The following is a 23,876-nucleotide window of genomic DNA, read 5'->3' as shown; positions in this document are numbered from 1 at the left end:
AGCCCCCACACTCTCATTACCCTCTCTGAGCACATCCCTGGCCCCCCACACATTGATTCCTCCCTCCCCAACCCTTGGTCTGACCCAGCATGGCAATTTCTTATGTTCTTATGATTGTTTGGGAAAGTCTACTTTCTCCCTCTTTCTGTCTTATTTGGATCAAGCAAGTACTTAATTTCTATTTGAAATTAAAAAAAAAAAAAAAGAGATCTTAAACTTTTCATTTTTGGTAGGGAGCAACAGTGTTTGCCGCTTGCTCTTACTGGGTGCCTAGGGGGGCTTTGCCCCTTGAGTTTCTCAGCCTAGCACCCCGCCCGGTGACCTGCCTGGCTAGGGGTGAAACTGGTGGTCCAGTCCCTCCCCCGCGCAGACCCAGAGACGAAGCATACCTCGGGTCTGCTGCAAAAGAAGTTCATTCCTCTGCGTCTGCAATCTTACCAAGAAGTTTGAAAAAAAAAAGATAAAACATTAAACCTTCAATCAGGGGAAGTTCGGGTAGTTGAACTTTTTCTTCCCTGCTCTCAGCCAGGCACCGGCGATTCTTGCCGTCTCACACACGGCAGATCTGCCTCTCTCCCTCTTTCCTCGATCGGCTTTTTGCTTAGCGTGTGCAGAGCCTGCCTCGCAGCTCTCCCGCGAGGGAGTCTGTTCTCAATGTCTGAATGGAGGGGAAGGCTCTTCTGCGCCGGAGAGATCAGCTGGTGGTTCTCGGCCCGGCAGACGCGCTGCAAGGATGGCCCCGTTCCTCCAAACCGTGGGAACGACAGCCATTTTGGCTCCAAACCTCGCTGAGGATTCTGAGCCTGATGGGGGAAGGAACCCGATTTTTCCTCACTCCCTCCCCTGCCCCCGATTTAAGCCCCGTGGACCCTCCAGATGCCAGTTCTGACCTGCCTGCTGACCCCCCCCCCCCCCTTCCTCCTCCTCCAGGCAAATCTCCAGGTCTTTTTTCAGCTGGCTTTGTTCTCCTTTTGCATAAGGCTTATGTTGCCAGCCTTCTACAACAGGATGACCCACCAGATCCTCAATTGCCTGCCTGTTATCCTACTGCCAAGGTCCCTAGATCAGCTGCAGTGCAGGGGCCCAGGACCCCAGACTCTCAGGGGGCGAACCGGGTTCGGATGGTCCCAGGGGTTCCGGTCCCTCCGGCTCCCTCTGATCTGCCCGCTCCGGCATTGGACCCTGACCCGGATGCCGATGTCCTCTCTCTGAATCCACCGATAGAGGGTGACGACCCCAGGGTGTTGCGTCTCTTCCAGCGTGAAGAGCTGGATCCGATTATACCCCACGTTCTGGCTGAGTTGGGCTTAGATCCCCCACAGGAGGGCAACGCGTCTGCTGCAGCTTCTAGCAACGTCGACCCAGTCCTCGCTGGCCTGAGGGCACTCCTGCGCACCTTCCCTTTCCATCCGATGCTAATGCAGTTACTGCTCCAGGAATGGGAAACACCGGAAGCCGGGTTGCACGTGGGCAGAGCCATGGCAAGCTGTACCCGCTTCCAGACCCGTGTCTGGATATGCTCTGGCTCCCCAAGGTAGACGCCTCGGTCTCCGCTGTCACAAAGCGCACTACTATCCCAGTCGTGGGGGCGACTGCATTGAAAGATCTTCAGGATCGCAAATTGGAGGTCTGCCTCAAAAGGATTTTTGAGGTCTTGGCACTCAGGGTCCGGGCGACAGTCTGTAGCAGTCTCATGCAGCGGGCAAGCCTTAGGTGGATTCAACAACTCCTCAGCACCCAGGACTCCCGTCTGCAGAGGTGGAACAGGCAGAGCGGCTGGAAGGCGCCATTGCGCATGGGGCGGATGCTCTCCATGATCTTCTCAGGGTGCAGGCCAGGGCTATGGTTTCTGCAGTGTCCGCTAGACGTCTCCTCTGGCTTCGGCAGTGGACTCATCTTCTAAATCACAGTGGGGCACTCTCCCATTCAAGGGTAAGTTGCTCTTTGGGGAGAACCTGGAGCAGCTTATTTAATCTCTTGGGGACAATAAGGTGCATTAGCTGCCGGAGGACCGCCCTCGACAATCCAAACCCTTTTTTCCTTCGCGCTCTCGGTTCATGGGTCAGCGCAGGTACAACAGGCCAAGAGGTGCTGCCCAAAGACCCACCTCCACTAGATCCCAGTCTTGATCTCATTCCTTTCGTAGCCGACGGCCATTCCGGGATACGAACCCTTCAGGTTCCACCTCAAAGTTCTCCCAATGAAATGTGGCCAGCCCATTCCTCCGCTCCCGCCTTAGGTGGATGTCTGTCCCTTTTTCTCGAGGAATGGGCCGCAATCACGTCGGATCAGTGGGTCCTCGATGTGATCGCCAGTGGCTACGCGTTAGACTTTGCTCGGGAACTCCCCCAACCGCTTTCTAATCTTGCCCTGCGGCTCTCGGAAGTGTCCAGCGGTGTGCCAGACTCTGGACAGGCTACAGGAGCTCGGTGCCATAGACCCTGTACCCCTGGAGGAACAGGGATCCGGCCAGTATTCCATCTACTGCGTTGTGCCCAAAAAGGACGGCTCCTTCCGTCCGATCCTGGACCTCAAGAGGGTCAGCCAAACTCTCTGGGTGCCCCATTTGTGGATGTAGACCCTGCAAGCGGTCATAGCGGCGGTTCGCTCAGGTGAATTTCTGGCCTCTCTCGACTTGACAGAGGCTTACCTGCATATCCCAATCCGCCACGACCATCAGAAGTATCTCTGCTTCACCATTCTGGGACACCACTTCCAGTTCTGAGCGCTTCCCCCCACCACACACACTAGGCAATTTTCAAAAGCTTGCTTGCCACCTATAAAACCGCGTTTCATGCGCCTAAATGATTTTTGCACATTTCGCCCATTATGTCCCAATGTTGTGATTGGATTCAGCTCTTCTTCCCATCTCTAACTCTTGTGATCCTGTTCCGCAGCGGATTCCTCCTATTCTGCCCTCGGTGGAATGCAGAAGGTGGTCAGTGACTTCGCCGAGGCAGGATCTGTCAGTCCCTTCACAGTGGTGAACACCCCAACCAGTGACCACGTGCAAGAAACAAGTGCAAAAAATAAGAGTGACAGAGTGGAAGTTGGTAAGTCACTAGCAGCACATCCTAATGTGGACTTTGAATATGACAGGTACCAGCAGACGGCCCCAGTCCATTTCTGCAAAAGAATGATGGCATCTCAACCTCTGACCAATGCAGTAATGATGTTACACAGGCATCTCTGGATCACATTCAGTGATGTTAAATGAATTCCTGTTTATAAAATGAGACCCCTTTATGTCCCCAAAGGAGGAGATGTGGTGCAGTGCTTAGAACACTGAACCACAAGTGAGGAATAATCCTGGGGAACTGAGTTTAAATTATGATCTCCCACAGACGTAGACAAGTTACTGTATTTGCCTGTGCCTCAGTTCTAATCCTGGTTCTGTCACCGAGTGTGTGATATTGGGCATGTTGCTTTCTCGCTGTGTGCCTTGGTTTCTTACCCCAGCTTTGTCACTGACTCTCCGTGTAACCCTGAGCATATCACTTTCTCTCCCTGTGCTTCAGTTCTAATCCCAATTATGTTACGGACTCTTCATGTAACCCTGAAGAAGTCACGGTAGCTTCCTGTGCCTCTGTTTATGCACTGTTCATGAGTTCATAGAAGAGCAAAGTTGCTTCCCCTGTCTTACACATGGCAATGTTTGTGCAGCCCTGGTGCAGTCCATTCACCCACAGCCAAAAGCAGGTTCTTGTAGCCTCAAAGAGATGCACTAGAGCCTTGGGTTTCTCTGACCTCAACCACCAGTCGTTAGCAGTTAGTGTGATCATGTTCGGGCCATGGAACAGGAGGAGGAAAAACAGTAACAGAATTCAAGGAAAAATGGGATCAGCACAAAGGAACCCTAGTTTTGAAGATGTTAAAAGAAAGCCAGAGTTCAGCTGGGGTCTCTGGAACTGCACCAGGAAAGAAATTCGGCAGACTAGGTGGGCCTTAGGGTCCGTATCCTCCATCATATTCTGTGTGTTTTGCCTTTAGTGTCCCTGAGCAGCATTTCACATTGAGCACATACTGAGGGCATGAAATATGTTGCTTGCTTCGTCTTCCAGGCTTGAGCCAGGCCTCACCGAGACACTCGGCAAGCAGCGCCAATCAACCCCGTCACCATCAGCACATCCAAAATGCACTGTACACACCGCCAGGGATAGGTAAGTGCATTTATTCCGTAGAGTGCTCCAGGCCCAAATAATTATCATTCCCTGTATGTACCCAGATCAGTCCAGACTCCTGGGTTTATTCATCCCTGCCAGCAGATGGAGAAAGAGAAAGTTTTACTGACAGATCTTGATAATCTCTGGTGCCGCCTGCAGTTCCTCAGTATTTCTCTGTCTCCAGCAGATAGTGGCTGGTACATAAACCTGCAGTTCTGAGGTCTGGTGAATTTTTTCTTTTTTTGGGTATGAGCCTTTCCTCCCAGAGGTGTTTGGGTCCTGGTGGACCCTTCCCTGTTTGGTTGAGGTGGATGAGCTGGAGGTCGGTGACCTTTTTGTATGCTCGCTCCTTTAGTCCGTGGGATATAAATCTGGTGGTCCAGATCCCTCCCCTTCCGGCTGTAGGCTCAGGGCGGCTGGTATCTTTTTTTTTTTTTTTTTTCATCAGCTGGTTTCAGTCTCTCCTTATTTCTTTTTTGCCTTTTTCTGCACCTAAGCTGAACAGCTCCGTGTTCTCTGCAGAGGAGACCAGAGGCTGACCAGAGTTTTAAAACTGTTTTAAGGGGGGGAAAAAAAAAGATAAGGCAGTCTCACGGCAGCTCTCTCCCTCCAGTCCCAGTTTGTAGCAGGTGTGCAGGCTCCGATTTTGCTCCCATTCGCGCGGTTGTTCGGGGCTTGGCAGGAGGGTTTTCCCGCCAGTTTCAGCATGGTTCGCGGCTCTGTTTGCCGCGCGTGTGGTGCAGGATCAGCACGGCTCAGCCGCTTTAGTTTATGTGTAGCTTGTGTTTCGGAAGGAGAGGGTCCATCGGAGGCTCCGGTGACCACGAGAGGCAGGAACCATCGTTAGGGCTCTCTCCCCGAGGGTTTCTGTGAAGCACCGATGTATGGACCGCGGCAACCTTCCAATTTCCTCCGATGCGGGAACAGTGGCCATTTTGGCTCCCCTGGCAGTTCGGTCTGTTCAGACAAACGATGGCGGAGATTTGCCTCTGCATCTTTCTCCAGCCCACCTGACCATGGTAGAGGGTCGGGGGGGGGGGGGGCAGATGAGGCAGTGCACTTAGTTCTGCCAATGCCTTTAAAATCATGAGAGGACTTGAACGAGTAGATGTAAATCGGTTATTTACGGTATGGACTATTTAGAACTGTGTTACTCTTTCTCATATCCGGGCCCGGCTGTTCCCTTTGTTTCTTCAATTTACAAATGCATAATCAGTTAATAATTGCATACAACACTTGGAATGTACATGCTTTGTTTATTCAATTTACAAGTGCATACACTGTTTACAATTACTGTTGAAGTTTGGACTGTACATGCTTTGTTTATTCCAGTTACAAGTGCATACTCAGTGTACAATTGCATTCAATGTTTGGAATGTACATGCTTGTTGGTTCAATAAAAAACCTTAAATATAAAAAAAAATCGGTTATTTACACTTTGGATAATAGAAGCACTAGGGGGCACTCCATGAAGTTAGCAAGTAGCACATTTAAGACTAATCAGAGAAAATTCTTTTTCACTCGACACACAATTAAGCTCTGGAATTTGTTGCCAGAGGATGTGGTTAGTGCAGTTAGTGTAGCTGTGTTTAAAAAATGTTTGGATAAGTTCTTGGAGGAGAAGTCCATTAACTGCTATTAATCAAGTTGACTTAGGGAATGGCCTCTGGTATTACTGGCATCAGTAGCATGGGATCTTCTTAGTGTTTGGGTACTTGCCAGGTTCTTGTGGCCTGGTTTGGCCTCTGTTGGAAACAGGATGCTGGGCTTGATGGATCCTTGGTCTGACCCAGCATGGCAATTTCTTATGTTCTTATGACAGTGTTTGCAGCATCCTGGGTTTGCTGAGGCAGACTTGGATGACTCGGTTGGGTCTTGGGGGGACCCAGGGATGGTGGCGCCCTTGTCGCAGGATCAGGTTATTGACCCAGATGACGTCAGCGTATCTCAAGGAGATGATCTAGATAATCTTCCAGTCTCGGAGAGTGATGACCCTAAAGTTCTCTGCTTGTTCCAGAAGGAGGAGTTAGGCCCTTTGATTCCTCAGGTTTTGGCGAAACTAGGCTGAAACTCCCACAGGAAGACTCAGATATGGAAAGTGCGCATCTGGTTTTGGATGGGCTTCGGGCTCCCCTCGAGCTTTTCTCTATCATAAGATGGTGGATCGAGAATGGGGAGCGCCTAACTCTGGCTTGAGAGTGGGAAGGATGATGGCTAAGCTCTATCCCTTGCCGGAACAGACGTTGGAGCTCTTTTCCCTTCCAAAAGTGGACGCTGCAGTTTAGGCGGTCACAAAGAAGATGACTATCCCTGTTGCAAGTTCTGCAGCGCTGAAGGATGTTCAAGACCAGAAGTTGGAAATTCAGCTCAAAAGGATTTTTGAGGTATCTGCCCTGAATCTGCAGGTGGCTATCTGCTCCAGCTTCATGCAAAAGGTTTGCCTGCACTGTGTTCAACAGCTTCAGGATGGGCAGGCAATTTCGGGTGTCGAAGCAGATAAAGCAGAGCACTTGGAGGCATCGGTTTCTTACATGGCGGATGCCATGTATGACTTGGTCAGAACTTCCTCCCATATTATGGGTTCCACGGTTTCAGCCAGGTAGTTATTTTGGGTACGCAACTGGTCAGCGGTCTCGTTTAGGCTCTCTGCCTTTTAAGGGGCGCCTCTTGTTGTGTGAGGATTTGGAGTACTTGATGAAGGACCTGAGTGAGAATAAGATGCATAACTTGCCGGAGGATAAGCCTAAGGGCAAGCGACCTTTTCAATTTCGGTTGCGTTTTGTGGATATTAGGAGGTTGTGTCAGGCGAGAGGAGCCCCATCCTCATAAAAGCAATTCTCTTCTCGAGATCAGTCCTGGGGGAAGTCTATTCAAGGCGGTTGATGGCCATTCAGAGCTTCCTTCAATAGTGGGGCCACTGGAACCAAATCCTCAAAATGAGGCGAGGCCAGTCCACTCTGCTGTTCCTTTTATAGGGGGTCGCTTAGCACAATTTTACAGGGAGTGGACCAAGATCACTCAGGGTCAGTGGGTCCTCAGCGTAATAAGAGATGGTTATGCATTAGAATTTGCTTGGCTCGTTCACGACTTCCTGGTCATTGGAAAAAGCATCAGGCGGTCGGGGGATGTTAGACAGGCTACGGGCTTTAGGAGCGGTGGTTCTGGTTCCGCAGAGGAACAAGGCAAAGTTCGGTATTCCATCTACTTCATAGTTGCAAAGAAAGAAGGCTCTTTTTGCCCCATTCTGGATTTTAAATGGGTAAATGTGGCACTAAAGACCCCAAGGTTTCGGATTGAAACTCTGCAGTCGGTAATCGCAGCGGTGTGCAAAGACAAGTTCCTGGCTTCTTTGGATCGGACAGAAGCCTACCTACATATCTCCATTCGTCTGGATCACCAGCGGTTCCTGAGGTTCATGGTACTGGGTCAGCATTTCCAGTTTCAGGATCTTCCCTTTAGGATGGCCACGGCTCCCCAAATATTCACCAAGGTAATGGTGGTGGTGGCGGCGGCAGCGGCATTGTGGTGCAAGGGGGTCCTGGTGCACCCTTATCTAGATGATTGGCTCATCAGAGCAAAGTCAGAAGTTGCTTGTTGTGTGGAGGTGCAGAAGGTAATCACCACACTAGAATCTCTAGGCTGGGTGGTGAATTTGGCAAAGAGCCAGCTGATTCGGCCTTGGACCCTAGACTACTTGGTTGCTCGGTTCAACATGCTGATGGGCAAGGTGTTCGTCTTGGAGGAGAGAGCCTGCAAGTTACCTGGCTTTGCAGGTGTTCGGATTTGTGGGTATGTTGGCCCTGTGCCGAGGTGAGAGATGGTACCATCCACGGGGAGGAGCCCCGTGAGCCTCACCTTCGGGAGGCAAGGTCTCAGCTGTGGGTGCATGGAACAGCAAGTACTGGAGGCAGAGCAGAGAGAGAGCGAGCAGGAAGGACAGAGAGAGCTGGAGAGAGTGGCCCAGGGGGGTGGAGCCACGGAGCATCAGATACAGCTTGGAAGGCCTTGGGTCTCTCTAGAGTAGGTAGGGCGACACTGCCCGCGGACTGGGGAGTGTACCATGAAAGTCACACTAACACAGAGGTGCCATGAGGTCTGTAAAGTAGAGTATACCCAAAGAGAAGTCCTCTGTAGAGATGATATGGTAATGGTCCACAGAGTGGGGTACACCGGTGAGGGTTCCTCAGTAGAGATGATACGGCAATGGTCCACAGAGCAGGGTACACCGGTGAGGGTTCCTCAGTAGAGATGATACGGCAATGGTCCGCAGAGCTGGGTACACCAGAGAGGGTTCCTCAGTAGAGATGGTACGGCAATGGTCCGCAGAGCGGGGAACACCGATGATGGTTCCACAGAAGAGATGTAAGGGTAGTGGTCAGCGAAGCGGAGTACTCCCTGTAGAGGTAGCGAAAGTTCCAGAAGAAACCCCGGGAAACAGGGCAGGCAGCGGTCCTAGGCGCAGGACCCTCCGAGGAGCAGATAGCCAGAGACGAGGAAAGGGCCCCCCGAGGAGCTGGTACCCAGGACGTCTCACACCGAGGAAGCAGGAGCTGGAACGGGAAGTCAGTAGTGAGCGAAGCGGTTTCAGCAATGAGGGAACTCGTTGCCAAGTCGTAGGCAGACAGGGCCAGCCGGCTTAAGAGTCCACGATGAATGACATCATCTGGGGGGGATGGCCCCGAGGTTCCTGCCATGACGTGCATAAGACTGGCCTGAGAGCGCACGCGCCTAAGGAACTCCAAGGGCAAGATGGCGGTCGCAGCCGTCTGTGACCGACGGGTGTAATAACAGGTTCCAGAGCTTGGGGTTTTTTGCAGGTTCTAGGCTCAATGGCCTCAACGCTGGAATTGGTACTGTGGGCTTTTGCGCGTATGAGATTGCTACAGAGAGCTCTGTTGGCAGAGTGGAATCTGTTGTCTGAGGAGTTTCATATTCCTGTCTTGCTTGATGGTCATGCGCGGGACAGTCTGGCTTGGTGGCTGCAGTCATCTAATTTGGTCCATGGGGTCGATCTGGAGGTCCCAGATGGAGTAATTCTTACTACTGATGTCAGTCTTTCTGGTTGGGGAGCAGTATGCCAGCGACAATCGGCCCAGGGCATTTGGTTGGCAGAAGAAGCCTCTTGGTCTATCAATCACTTAGAGATCAGAGCAGTGCGGTTAGTGTTGCTTGTTTTTCTACCTTTGGTTCAAGGCCACTCGGTGAGGGTCTTGTTGGACAATAGGATGACCGTAGCATGTACCAATCAGCATGGAGGAACCAAGAGTCATGCGGTGGCCCAGGAGGCTCAGAATTTAATTCTTTAGGCAGAGCAGCACTTGATTCAGATAGCGCTGGGGTCAAAAACATCCCAGCGGATTTTCTAAGTTGCACAGCACTGGATCCAGAGGAGTGGGAGTTGTTGTCCAAGGTAGCGATGCAGCTCATCTGAGAGAGGTGGGACTGTCCCCATGTGGATCTAATGGCGCTGCGTCTCAGTGCAAAGGCATCTTGTTTTTTCAGTCGAAGATGGGAATACAGGGCCGAAGGGGGTTGACGCTCTGGTAATATCCTGGCCTCGGGGGGGGGGGGGGGGATTCTTCTTTACATATTTCCCCCTTGGCCTCTGATAGGCAAAGTGTTGCGTCAGATAGAGAAACACCTAGGAGAAGTGGTGTTGGTAGCTCCAAAGTGGCCTCGTCGGCCTTGGTTTGTGGAGCTAGTCGACATGGCAGTGGACGGACTGTCATCTTTCTTATCTTCTTCGGCAGGGCCCCATATTTTCAGATAAGGCAGATTGCTTTTTCTAGTGGCCTGGCTTTTGAGAGGCAGAATTTGAGACAAAGAGAGTATCCAGAAGCAGTCATTACTACTCTTCTGCAAGCTAGATGGACGTCTACTTCGTTGTCATATATCCAAGTCTGGAAGGTCTTTGAGGCATGGTGTATAACTAATGGGGTACAGGTCTTACGGTCTTCGGTGTCTCAGGTTTTATCTTTCCTTCAAGAAGGTTTGATCAAAGGCCTAGCTTTCAACTCTCTCAGAGTACAGGTAGAAGCTCTGGCTTGTCTACATGGTAGAGTTGAGGGTCACATGTCGTCCTCTCATCCTGATGTAGTTCAATTTTTTTCAGGGAGTTAAGAATTTGCACCCACTAGTGAGGAAAGTTTGTCCATCCTGGAATCTTAATCTCATTCTCCGAAGTTTCTGTGAGCCACCTTTTGAACCTCTCTCAGGGCAACGCTTAAGGATTTGACCTTGAAGGTTGTTTTCCTGGTAACCATTTGTTCTGCGAAGAGAATCTCTGAGTTGCAGGCTTTATCTTGCAGCGATCCAGTCCTTCAGATCTTAGACTCAGGTATGTCCTTGTGGATGTTTCTCTCGTTTCTTTCCAAGGTGGTATCAGTTTTTCATGTTAATCAAACAGTGGAGCTTCCGGCTTTCCCAGAATTGGATGCTTCTGCGCCTCATGCATGGGAGCGTAGGCTGTTGGATGTCTGTAGGATTTTGCTGAGGTATGTCAATTTATGGAGTGGTGTGAATAAAGATACCCAGGCTTCCAAAGCTACCATTGCGAGGTGGCTTAAGGAGGCTATTGGGTCGGCCTAAATTATCAAAGGCCGTCAGGTGCCAGAAGGTTTGAGAGCTCACTCTACTCGTTCTTAGGCGGTCTCATGGGTGGAGACCCAGTTGGTTTCACCACAGGAAATTTGTAGGCAGCAACTTTGGAAGTCACTGCAGTCTTTTGCAAGGCACTACCATCTAGATGTAGGGAATCCAGAGGCTCGGTCTTTTGGCTAGAGTGTCTTGCGAATGGGACTTTCCAGGTCCCACCCTAAGTAGGGATCTTTGGTACATCCCAAGAGTCTGGACTGATCCGGGTACGTACAGGGAAAGGAAAATTGGTTCTTACCTGCTAATTTTCGTTCTTGTAGTACCACGGATCAGTGGAGAATCGTCCGCTCAGCTGTAATCGTTTTGGTACAAACTTTTAAGGTTATAGAATGCAGACTCGTTGGAAGACTGTTTTACAAGTTTTTACAAGTTTTGCAAGTGTTTTTTGCTTGGGTACAGATCAGTACTGAGGAACTGCAGGTGGCACCAGAGATTATGATGCAGTGTCAGTGAAACTTTCTCTGTCTCCATCTGCTGGCAGGGATGAATAAACCCAGGAGTCTGGACTGATCCGTGGTGCTACATGAATGAAAATTAGCAGGTAAGAACCAATTTTCCTTCATCTGCATTCTCATTTCCCAGGCACTAGGTAAATGCTGTTATCTCTAACTCATTTCTGTGTACCCCCCCCCCCCCCCTTATTTAATTAATATATGGTGCCACCGGTGTTTGTTGTCCAGGGTTTTGGCTTTGATTGCCATTTTTTAGCCAACAATATCCAGATACTTGTTTATGTGGGGCTAAGTAGATTGAATTACTGTTTGCTGTTATGGACTGGCTCCCTTGATTTAAACTAAAGTTGAACCCCACTTAAATCGGAGGTTCTGTGATCCATTCAATTGGGAAGAAACCTGACTGTGTTTCCTTTTCTATTAGGCATCACTTTGATTCTGAAAGATCAATTAATAGTCTCAGAATCAAGTTGAATGCTCTCTTGACAGTGCATGATCACATTAAAGCTGTGATCATGTCTTCATTTAGTTGTTTGCATTACATGTTTTGAGTCACATTATATGTGAGTGGAGGAGTAGCCTAATGATTAGAGCAGCGGGCAGGAAGCCAGTGTTCAAATCCCACTGATGCTTTTTGTGACCTTGAGTAAGTCATATCACCCTAATTTAGGCCTTACTTTTTAAGCATTTTCCCATAGACACAGAATGAGAGAAAAGCTTTAGTAAATCAGGCCTTTAGATTATAAACCCTCTGGGGATAGGGAAATACCTACAGTACTTGAATGGAATCTGCTTTGAAGTGCCTGAAAGGCAAAATTTAAATCAAATAAATGAATATGTCAACTTGATCCATTTCTTCAAAAACAAGAGCTTGCACTTTTGTAGTTCATGCTCTGGTCACTAATTTTAACGCTCTTAATCTGAGTGTTAACGTCTATCAGCATGAAATGGCTTCAGCTCTTTCAGAAAACTGCAGCAAGAATGCTGTCAGGTAGTAAGAAATATGATCACATGACACCTGTTCTGAAAGAGCTGCATTGGGTCCCAGTGGAGAACAGGTCCAGATTAAGGTTTTGAAATAGCTTTTTAGAGCCTTGTGATCTGGGTTCCTGAATACCTTTCTCCTAGCCTTTCTCCTTATGAACCAAGTCATATCTTGAGATCTTCTCAGCAGACTCTCCTAGCCATTCCTTCCTTGACAAGTGTCTACTTAAATTGAACCTATCGTAAAGCTTTTAATTATCTCACTCCTAGTTTCTGGAATAACATCCCTATCGAGGCTCATACTGAGGCTAACTACCTCAAATTTAGGAAAATGATCAAATCTTGGCTCTTCAAGGCAGCCTCTGTTGGGCTGCTGTTGCCCTGAGTAGTCAGACTTGATGTACTATTACTGCAGAAACAAGCTAGTGGGTTGGAATATTTTTATGAGGGGGTATTCCTTGAGGAGTGGATAGATTTGGCTTGAAATAACTTCTGGATATAGTGCAGCTGGGGGTGGATGGATCTTATCGATGGTTATTGTCTGTATTTTTATTGTGTTAGGTTGTGTTTTATGTGGAATAGGTTGGGTGAGGAGGATAGTTGGATGGATGTTTGTTTTAAATACTTGTGTACCACAGGATGGATGGGAGATAGTGAATGAGTGTTGACTTTAACTATTGATGTCATGTAAGCTGCTTTGATATCTACGAAAGGTGCGCATTAAACAAAATAAATAAATAAAGCCCTCCCAAGGGAAGTATGCTAATTTCTTAGAGGAGGGGGGGCCAGCTCCAGTCCTTGAGAGCCACAAATAGGCCAGGTTTTCAGGATATCTGCAGTGAATATGCATGAGATAGATTTGCATGCAATGGAGGCAGAGCCTCTTAAGTTTAGCTAAGTATATCTCTTAGGACTGTCCCCTGTTGTGTTAAATTTTCTAAAAGAGAAAGAAGAACGTGCAAGTCATGTTTTTTTTCTCTGCAATTTCAATGTATTTTTATCAGTATGTTCTTTGCTACATTTGCTTATGAATGTTTTATTAGACTGAGACATGTATTATACAGTGTTTCAAAAGCACACACAGCAAGCAGATTATGTAGTCGCAGGGATAACAATGTTGCACTGTAAGTTTCTGGATGTTTGTTTCCATGATCAATGGGATGCTGTTGGAGTGAAAGGAATGTTTCCTTGGTCATTAGGATCCTGCTGGATTGAATGACAGTTTCAGTATGAGTTTGTGCATGATCATTGGGCTCCTGTCGGCTCTGTGTCATTGTTTCTGGATCAGTGTTTCTGTGGTCATTGGAATGCTGGTGAATGAAAGGTCCATGGAAATGTATCTGTATGAGCATTTCTCTGCTTTCTGAGATTCTGTTGGATTGAAAGACCCTGAATGAATGTGTTTATATAAGTGTTTCGATAGTTGTTGGGATGAAAGGCCCCCATTTCAATTTATTTATTTAGTTAGTTTATATTCTACTTTTCGCACTTTTTTCAGCACTTCAAAGTGGATCACATCAATGTTTCTCTGAAGGTAAGTAGTTCACTGTAGTCACAGATGGGGTGATGTTGTCTGACGGCGACAACACGGCACATATTTCCTGAGCTTTCTAGGAAATTCTTGAGGATCCCTCTGTGCATTTGCAGCAATTCCATATCCCCCATGCTCACAACACTCCTCAGTTCATCATTTTCCACAATGGACGTTGGATGTATTTTGACTGCTTGAAGATCCTGAGTCGCTTGCATACACTGATCCACTGTGATCTTCTCATATGCAGAAGTGCCAAGGGAATAACATGCATCATTGACGCCAAGAGACCCACCAACCTTAACATGTCCCAATGTGCTAATGGCTGCCAACTTGCTTAAATCCTCACCACTTTGGATATCAACCTGATAGCTATCTGTTATGAGAGGAAAGCTCTTTCCTGTGTCGTCTAGCAGTGCTCCTATAAATTCCAAATGAGATAACTGTCTCAAGTGGGACTTGGGGCAGTTGATGACAAACCTTAGCAACTCCAATTCCTGGATGGTTCTGCACATTGAATCTGTGACACCTGCCTGAGATGTGCATTTGATCAACTTATTGTCCAGGTAGGGAAACGCGTACACTCCCAGTTTATATAAGTGCACCTCCACCATGGTAAGACATTTTGTGAAAACACACGGTGCGGACATTAGGTCAAAAGGCAGCATGTGAATACTGGAAGCGATGAGCCACTACTACAAATCTGAGATATTTTCTTTGACCTGGAAATCTCTATGTAGTATAAGCATCCTTCAGATTGAAAGATCATAGCCAGTTCCCTTTTTTAAGAAAAGGAATCAAGCTGTCCAATGAAGCCATCTTTCCCTTTTTAGGGAACTGTTCAAAATCCTTAAGTCTAGAATGGGATGGAGTCCTCCTTGTTTCTTTGGAATCAAGAAATACTTACAGGCCGATTCTGTAAAAAGTGCGGGAGAGCCGGCGCTCCATGTTGAGCGCCCGCTCTCCCGACACGCACCCAGGCACCTCTCCTGGGCATGGGAAAATTTGGATCTTCTGACCACAAAAGAGGCTATTTTTATGTTTGAAATATTTCTGAAAATAGAGCCTTTATCAGATTCAAGTATAAATGTCACAGTGAGCGTGCCCCTAGTTACAATTATATCTTGTGAAGCCTGCAAAAAAAGAGACATATCTGAGCTATCTACAGGAGCAAGAATATCAGATAAATCTTCTATTGTGTTAAAGATCTTCCTAAAATCTGGTATATATATTTCAATCCAATACATTTTTCTCTGAGGAAAACTGCAAGATTTCTATTGTGTACTTTTTAAACAGCTCAAGGCTCGATAGAAATCTGATCTTTGGAAAGTTCAAACAAAGTAATTTCTTAGTCCTCAGTTTATTTTCGAACAATGATAAAGGGGATGGAACAGCTCCCCTATGAAAAAAGACTAAAGAGGTTAGGACTGTTCAGCTTGGAGAAGAGACGGCTGAGGGGGGATATGATAGAGGTGTTTAAAATCATGAGAGGTCTAGAACGGGTAGATGTGAATCGGTTATTTACTCTTTCAGATAATAGAAAGACTAGGGGGCACTCCATGAAGTTAGTATGTAGCATGTGACACATTTAAAACTAAGTGAAGAAATTTGTTTTTCACTCAACGCACAATTAAACTCTGGAATTTGTTGCCTGAGGATGTGGTTAGTGCAGTTAGTATAGCTGTGTTTAAAAAAGGATTGGATAAGTTCTTGGAGGAGAAGTCCATTACCTGCTATTAATTAAGTTAACTTAGAAAATAGCCACTGCTATTACTAGCAACAGTAGCATGGGATAGACTTAGTTTTTGGGTACTTGTCAGCTACTTACGGCCTGATTTGGCCACTATTGGAAACAGGATGCTGGGCTTGATGGACCCTTGGTCTGACCCAGTATGGCATGTTCTTATGTTCTTAATTCTTTTGTCTGTGCCTATGTACATCGTCCAGGAAATGGGAGATGAATAAATTCAAATAAAAGATAAAGATAATGAAGACTTAAACTGTCTTTAATTGCATCTGTTGCACTAGCTTGTAAAGTAGAAAATTCAGCAGTGTGAGATGTAACAAAAAACTCAGTATTATCCATTTGTGGTCCAACTCTGAAAGTTTACAAGATACTTGAGAAGAAAGTTGACATCTATGAAACTGATTGGACCAGGAACGACTCCATATATGTCACAACCCTCCAGATATATCACAAAGAGACGTCTGGTGGCTGCAAAGGGGATCTAATAGCTTCTAATGAGGGAAAAACCTATATTGAAGAGACGGGCTGTAGAATAGCAGCAATGGAAATAGGGCATGCAAATCTATCTCATGCATATTTATTGTGGATATTCTGAAAACCTGACTGGTGAAGTGTGCCCTGAAGACTGGATTGAGAAGCACAGGGCTAAAGTATCTGACCTGGAATGTTGCTTTTTTGATGGCATTACGTCAGTCTGCAGGGCTGAAGAACTCTAGTCCCTACTAGCTTATCCAACTTACTCTAATTTTCTCACAATAGGGTCATGCTTTGCATAAGGTCATGATGGGTTTCTACTTTAATCAGTCCTTCCAACATTTTTCCCAAGGCCATATGCCAACAAAAGTGAATGAGCCCTGCACATCTGGCTTGCAAGAGAACCATTGCCTCCTATCTGGAGTGAGTGAAAGACATTTGAAAGCCCTCCCAGCCTTTTGTATCTTTTTTTCCCAGATAAGTCCAGCATTGCTTTGTGAAAGAGAACATTGATTGGATAGCAAATTGCATATCCTTTACTTTTGCTCAATGGGTTTGACCATAGAAGGGCATATGAAGGTCCATAATATTGGGGCCATGGTTGCATCATTTGACTATCTTGGGTCAACTGCTGTTGAAGAAATTCTTAAAATTGAGATGTGGAGTTCAAGCCAGGCATTTAGAGGTAGATATTCAAAGCTGGCCATATAAGTAACTGACAGGGTCATTCATCAAAATGTGTTATGGCGTTATTGTGGGCGTTAGGGCCCTAGCGCCCACTGTAAATATCACATCACGTGGCGCAAATATAGATTTTACAAATTTATTCAAAAGGGTGGAATCGGGGAGGGTTTTGGGCGGGATCAATGAAAATGAAGGGCATTATCACACAGTGTAATAATGTAATGCACACTATCACCGGAAATAAGTACAATGTTCTCTCGTCCTAGCTTGATGGACTCTCTACCAGGGTAAGAAGGGCAGAATAGAAATGTTTTAAAGTAAAATAAAATAAAATAAATAAATAATGTCAAGCTAGCGCGTGTCTTTAAAAATCTACCTTTTAGTTTTTTGAATGTGCATTTCCAAGTTCATTGGGATCCTGTTGGGTTGAAAGGCACTATGGGCCAGATCTTAAAAGATACGCGCAGGTGTAGATTTGTTTGCTCAACCCGGCGAGAACAAATTTACACCCGATTTTGTAACATGCGTGCACTGCCGCGCGCATGTTATAAAATCCAGGCTCGGCGCGCGCAAGGGGGTGCACACATGTGAACCTTGCGCACGCCGAGCCCAAGGGGAGCCCCAATGGCTTTCCCCGTTCCCTCCAAGCCCCGATGGCTTCCCCCGTTCCCTCCAAGGCCGCTCCGATTGGAGGGAACTTTTTTTCCGGTCCCCCCCACCTTTCCCTCCCTTCCCCTATCTAACCCACCCCCCATCCCTTACTAAATCCCCCTCCTACCTTTGCTCCAAAAGTTTCACCTGCCCAAGGCAGTCTTAACTTGCACGCGCCAGCCAGCTGTCGGCGCGCCATGCCCCAGCACGGGCCGCTGTGCCGGAGCACTCGTCCCCGCCCCTGGACTGCCCCCGGACCGTCACCACGCCCCCAAACTGCCACCGCGCCCCCGGCCACACCCCAGACCGCCCATTTTGGGAAAACCCCAGAACATACGCGCGTCCCGGGACTTGCGCGCCCCACAGAGCCTATGCAAAATAGGCTCGGTGCGCACAGGGGTAGGATTTTGGGGTTATGCGCGTATCCCTTTGAAAATCTACCCCATATGAATGTCTTTTGTAGGAGCCTTTCCATGGAATGAAAGACCCTGAGAGAATGTTTTTATATGATCATTTCTTTGGTGACTGGGATTCTCTTGAAATGGAAGGTCTTGTAGAACTGCAGATTATTGCAGATATTGTACAGAAACCTTGTAAGGTTTAACTCATGAGAATGCCAAGTATTTGTATTTGAGATCCACAAAGCCTGCAAAAATCCATGTTCCCTTTTTGCTGTAGATGCTACTCTGTTTCTGCCAATCACGGGATTCATTCCTAAGTGATGGCACAAGCTGGGCTTCTGAGAATGGTAAGATGATGTTAAACCGTAGGGCTGAATAATGTCTTCTTACACCACTCTCCAGTGCCTACATTTTTACCTGTCCAGATACAGGGTTGTATTGACCACAGTGATTGCTCTCTTGCAGTGGATTCCTCCTATTCTGCCCTCAGCAGAATGCAGAAGGTGGTCAGTGACTTCGCTGAGGCTGGATCCATCAGTCCCTTCATTGTGGTGAACACCCCAACCAATGACCATGTGCAGGAAATAAGTGCGAAAGATAAGAGTGACAGAGCAGAGGCTGGTAAGTAGTATATGCCAATGTATCCTCCTTGAGGCTGATATGCACATAAATACAGGAAGTGTCTATAGCTGCTGTGTCTTGAATTTTTTAAAGTTCAGTTCCTCCCAGTCAGTTCCTCCCAGTCAGCATTAAAGCTTCCTTTCTCTGAGCTGGTCCAGGAGTCTGCTTTTTGATTCTCTCTGACTTACGGTCTGCAGGCACAATGTCCTGTGCGCCCGCTCTCCCAGCACGCGCACAGGACACTCTCCTGTGCGCGCGATACAGTAATTTAATTTATTTAAATGAGGGCCGGCGGTAAAAAGAGGAGCTAGGGACACTAGCGCGTCCCTAGCGCCTCTTTTCGGACAGGAGCGGCTGTCAGCGGGTTTGACAGCCGGCGCTCAATTTTGCCGGCGTCGGTTCTCGAGCCCCCTGACAGCCACGGGTTCGGAAACCGGATGCCGGCAAAATTGAGCGTCCGGTTTTCGAGCCGCGGGCTTATTTCAAGTTTTTTCTTTCTTTTTCTTTCCTTTTTTTTTACTTTTTTTTAACTTTCGGGACCTCCGACTTAATATTGCCATGATATTAATTCGGAGGGTGCACAGAAAAGCAGTTTTTACTGCTTTTCTGTACACTTTCCCGGTGCCAGCAGAAATTAACACCTACCTTTGGGTAGGCGCAAATTTCTGAAAGTAAAATGTTTGGCTTACAATCTAAGGGGCGGATTTTAAGAGCCCTGCTCGCCTAAATCCACCCAAATCCGGGCAGATTTAGGCGAGCAGGGCCCTGCGCGCCGGTGAGCCTATTTTACATAGGCCTACCGGCGCGCGCAGAGCCCCGGGACTCGCGTAAGTCCCGGGGTTTTCTGAGGGGGGCGTGTCGGGGCGTGTCGGGCGGGCCCGAACCGCGCGGCGTTTTCGGGGCGTGTCGGGAGCGTTCCAGGGGCGGGCCCGGGGGCGTGGCCGCGCCCTCCGGACCCGCCCCCAGGTCGCGTCCCGGCAAGCTAGCGGCCCGCTGGCGCGCGGGGATTTACGCGCGTATCTACTAAAATCCCGCGTACTTTTGCTTGCGCCTGATGCGCCAGCAAAAGTACGCCAAATCGCGCGGTTTGAAAATCTACCCCTAAGTTTGTACCTGAGGCAATGGAGGGTAAAGTGACTTGCTCAAGGTCACAAGGAACAACAGTGGGACTTGAACCCTGGTCTCCTGGTTCATAGCCCACTGCTCTAACCACTAGGCTACTCCTCCACAAGCAGCTCATTTCACCAGGCTGAAATACTACACTACAAGAGAAGTATTTTCAGGTTAGAATCCCTTCTCATAGCATTTAGAAAATTTATATATATGCATTTCAGAATATCAATAGAAAAAAACCTCTATTTTCTCCTAGGACAAGCTGGATGGTAGTCCTCACAGATAGGTAACATCATGAGATGGAGCCTGGCACGGAAAACTTTTGTCAAAGTTTCTAGAAGCATGCCCAGTATGCCAATATCCGTGCGTCCACGCGAGGTCCACCTTCATTTAGTCTCTTTTTTTCCACGGTGTAATTGCCTCGCGGTTTTGCAGCTCAGCTTCACAAGAATCTTTTTTCTTGTTTATTAACGGTTTTGTCCCATCCAAATGCCAGGTTCCCCTTCTCCGAACAATGTTCCCTCCTCAGCGTGGTAGATTAACCTTTCTCCCTTCTCTGTGGTCGATTCCCGGCGTGTTGCTTCTCGGTGGCCTTGGGTCATCGACCGCTTGCCAGTTGTTTTCTTTTTTCATGGAGTTGTACAGTTTTTGCTGGTGCCCCCAGTGCCTGCAGACCATGTCCATCACGGAGCCACATGAGGTTTGTATCCTCTGCCTGGCAGCATCACACGACGTCCAAGGGTGTCAGCTGTGCAAACAGATGACCCCCAAGGGCCATTGTGTGCAGCTCGATAAAATGGAGAAACGTTTTGGTTCCAGAAAGTCTGCTCCATCCACAGTCGCATTGGAGTCATCTACACCCCGGGGTCAAGGAGAACCGCTCAATACACTTTCCCTCTCTACACCCCCGGCGGCATTGTCCAGGGACCGAGGAGACGTTGACTACACCTCTATGGTTTCACCACTTTCAAGGATGTCGGGATCCTCAGCCTCCTCGGCGCCAGGGAAAGACCAGGCCAAGCATCGTGGGAGATCCAGGAAACAGCGACACCTGTCGCTGTCGACACATGGCGCCAGTTTTGGTGCGGCACTAGCAGCAGCTGTGCCGCCACCGAAGTGACCCTGTGGTAAGGAGGCCCCTTCCTTCGACAGACCCGGGAGACCCAGGCATTCCCCACTTATACCAGTGTCAGGCAGCATGCCTCCTCCTGAAAACTTTCCTGAAGCTCCAGGAGGACCGGGGGACCATGATCCTCATGGCGCCCTAGTGGCCCAGGCAAGTCTGATTCCCTCACCTTCAGGACATGTCGATCAGGGATCCCATCAGCCTGGGTATTGCACTCGATCTGATAACACAGAATCAGGGCACTCTGCGCCATCCAAACCTACGAGCATTAGCCTTGACAGCCTGGATGTTGAGTGCCTAATCCTTCAGCCCCTAGACCTCTCAGAAAACATTTCCCAGGTGCCGGTGGCTTCCAGAAAGACTTCCAATAGGAAGTCTTACAGGTTGAAGTGGAAGAGGTTCTCTGTTTGGTGTGAGGGGCATGGATTAGATCCATTCACGTGCCCACTCCCAAGATTTTTGGACTACTTGTGGCACCTTTCCAAGGCCAGACTTAAAACCATCTCGGTCAGAGTTCATCTGAGTGCGATTAGTGCTTACAATCGGGGTGTCACTAGTGCGCTCATCTCAGTTCAGCCTATAGTAGGTCACTTTATGCGGGGCCTGCTTCAGCTAAAGCCCCCTCTGTGGACCCCTGTTGTGTCCTGGAATCTCAACATTGTGTTGGCGCAGCTCATGCGTCCTTTTGAGTCTATGCACACCTGTGAGTTGAAATTCCTCACCTGGAAGGTCCTATTCCTGGTGGTGGTTACTTCAGCTCATAGGGTAAGTGAGCTTCAGGCCTTGGTTATGTACCCACCCTACACAAAATTCTTTCATTATTGTGTAGTCCTGTGTACACATCCCAAGTTCCTACCTAAGGTCGTGACTGATTTTCACATCAATCAGTCCATTGTGTTGCTCACTTTTTTCTGAGGCCCCATTCCCATCAAGGGGAACAGGCTTTACATACGTTGGATTGCAAGAGCACTCTGGCCTTCTACTCATAATGCTCAGCAGGCCATAGACAGTCCACCCAACTATTCATATCTTTCGTTAAGAATAGAATGGGGGTCGCAGTGTGTAAACAAACCTTATCCAACTGGTAGCAGATTGCATCTCATTCTGCTATGCGCAATTGGGCCTTCAGCTAGAAGGCTGAGTTAAAGCTCACTTGGTGAGGGCTATGGCAGTGTCGGTGGCCCACTTAAGGGTGGTTCCCATCACTGAAATCTGCAAGGCTGCGATGTGGAGCTCCCTACACACATTACTGCTTGAACAAGGATAGTCGACAAAACAGTAGATTCGGCCAATCTGTCCTACGCAATCTCTTCCAGACTTAAACCCAACTCTTCCTCCCTAGGGCCCCCTGGTTGGGACCAGGCTGTCTCCCTACCATCCAACAGTACCTCAGTTGTTTTTGTGTCTGTTGACACCTTGTTTGGTGCCTGTTGGTCTTGGTTGTTGCCAGGAACAGCCTGGAGCTTGGTATTCACCAATCTGTGAGGACTGCCATCCTGCTTATACATACATATACATAGATACATAGATATGACGGCAGAAAAAGACCAATTGGCCCATCCAGTCTGCCCAGCAAGCTCCCACACTTATTTTCCCATACTTAACTGTTTCACCGACCACCAAGTTCAGGGCCCTTGTTGGTAACTGTTTGATTCGAATTTCCTGCCATCCCCTGCTATTGATGCAGAGAGTAATGTTGGAGTTGAATCAAAGGTGAGCATAAGGCTTAATGGTTAAGGGTAGTAACCACCGCATCAAGCAAGTTACCCTGATGCTTGTTTACCCAGACTGCACTGATCAATGCCTTGTTGGATGTTGTCTGAATGTAAATCCTCTTTTCCACATTTCTCCCTGCCGTTGAAGCAGAGAGCAACGCTGTATATGCATTCAAAATGATATATCAGGCTTAATTGGTTTAGGTTAGTAACCACCGCAATACGCAAGCTACTCCCACGCTTATTTGTTTACCCAGACTGTGTAGTTCAGTCCTTGTTGGTTGTTGTCTAAATGCAAATCCTCTTTTACACATTTCCCCTTGCCATTGAAGCAGAGAGCAATTTTGGAGTTGCATTAACTGTATGAAGGCTTCCCATCACTGGCAATACAGAACTGTGTATATAGTTCCGCTTACATCAATCTTGTATTTAAGCGCACTACCTAAGTCCTCCTGGACCTGTCTTTCCTCTACTCCCCCCATCTTGTTCCTTCAACTCCCTGTTATATATAACTTTAATTTCTCCCTTTCCAAACCATGTTCTAGTTCCCTCTGTTAATTGTAAACCGATGTGATATGAAAATGAATGTTGGTATAAAACAGTTTTTAAATAAATAAAAATAAATAAGGTTTATCCTAGAAGAAAGCAGAGTTGCTTACCTGTAACAGGTGTTTTCTTAGGTCAGCAGGATGTTAGTTCTGAGGAAACCTGCCCACCACCCCGTGGAGTTGGTTTTTCTCCTTCGTTTTCTATTTTTTTTTTTCACTCATATTTTTCTATGTTATGAGACTGAAGGGGGGGACCTGGTGGATGGGCGGATAGAGGCATGCTGGATATGCTTGGTGTGCCAGTCAAAGCTTCTAGAAACTTTGACAGATGTTTTCTTTCCGGACTGCATCTGATGTCACCCATTTGTGAGGACTAACATCCTGCTGTCCTAGGAGAAGACCTGTTACAGGTAAGCAACTGCACTTTCTCAAATATTTATTAGGAAGTAAAATGTGGGGAAAAAAACTTTGTTTTTTATAATTTTTTATTTTTGGTTTTTATAATATATTTTTTGATGTGGAGGAAAAGACCTCAGACAGTCAGCCAAACTTTCATAAGACCTGGAACAGCTCCTTATCAAATACAATGTGAAAAAAAACTCCTTTAATATTTTTTCAATTGAAGTGATTGCTAAGTAGTGTGAACATTTTTTTTTTATATATAATAAAATTATATATATATTATAATAAAAATTGACTTCTTGCAGTGAAATTCTTACAGTGTTCTGTGTACTGAATCAAATAGGAATTCCCTAACAGGTGACTTTTCAAAGGAGTTACTTGCGCAAATGTAACATACTATTGTAATTTTCAAAGGCCATTTACGCACGTAAAGTGTTCATACACAGGTAAATCCTATGAACAATTCAATGGCATATATATTAGCAATTTTGAAAAGCCCATTTACATGGGTAAAGTGCATTTACACATGTAAAACCCATTTTAAGCACGTAAATGCTTTTGAAAATCAGGCCATTAAAGAGCAGACTGTTGCAAGAATTGTGACTGATTT

General features: G+C 47.3%; 1 protein-coding gene across 11 annotated transcripts in view; it reads left to right on the top strand.

The window, feature by feature from the left end:
• The window catches only part of LOC115083911, a 274,261-nt gene that overhangs the window by 209,715 nt on the left and 40,670 nt on the right, over positions 1 to 23,876 (top strand). For 10 of the 11 annotated variants that reach the window (XM_029588000.1, XM_029587994.1, XM_029587995.1 and 7 more), the window contains 3 exons: positions 2,898 to 3,053; positions 4,062 to 4,160; positions 18,207 to 18,362. In XM_029588000.1, coding sequence (XP_029443860.1) covers positions 2,898 to 3,053; positions 4,062 to 4,160; positions 18,207 to 18,362 — 411 coding nt within the window. The remainder of the gene's footprint in view (positions 1 to 2,897; positions 3,054 to 4,061; positions 4,161 to 18,206; positions 18,363 to 23,876) is intronic. The other variant, XM_029588001.1, reaches the window with a different exon arrangement.

The sequence above is a fragment of the Rhinatrema bivittatum genome, chromosome 2 (genome assembly GCF_901001135.1).
Source record: "Rhinatrema bivittatum chromosome 2, aRhiBiv1.1, whole genome shotgun sequence".
Taxonomy (NCBI): Eukaryota; Metazoa; Chordata; class Amphibia; order Gymnophiona; family Rhinatrematidae; genus Rhinatrema; species Rhinatrema bivittatum.
Note: the sequence above shows the minus strand (reverse complement) of the source record. Positions and strands in the feature narration are given on the sequence as shown.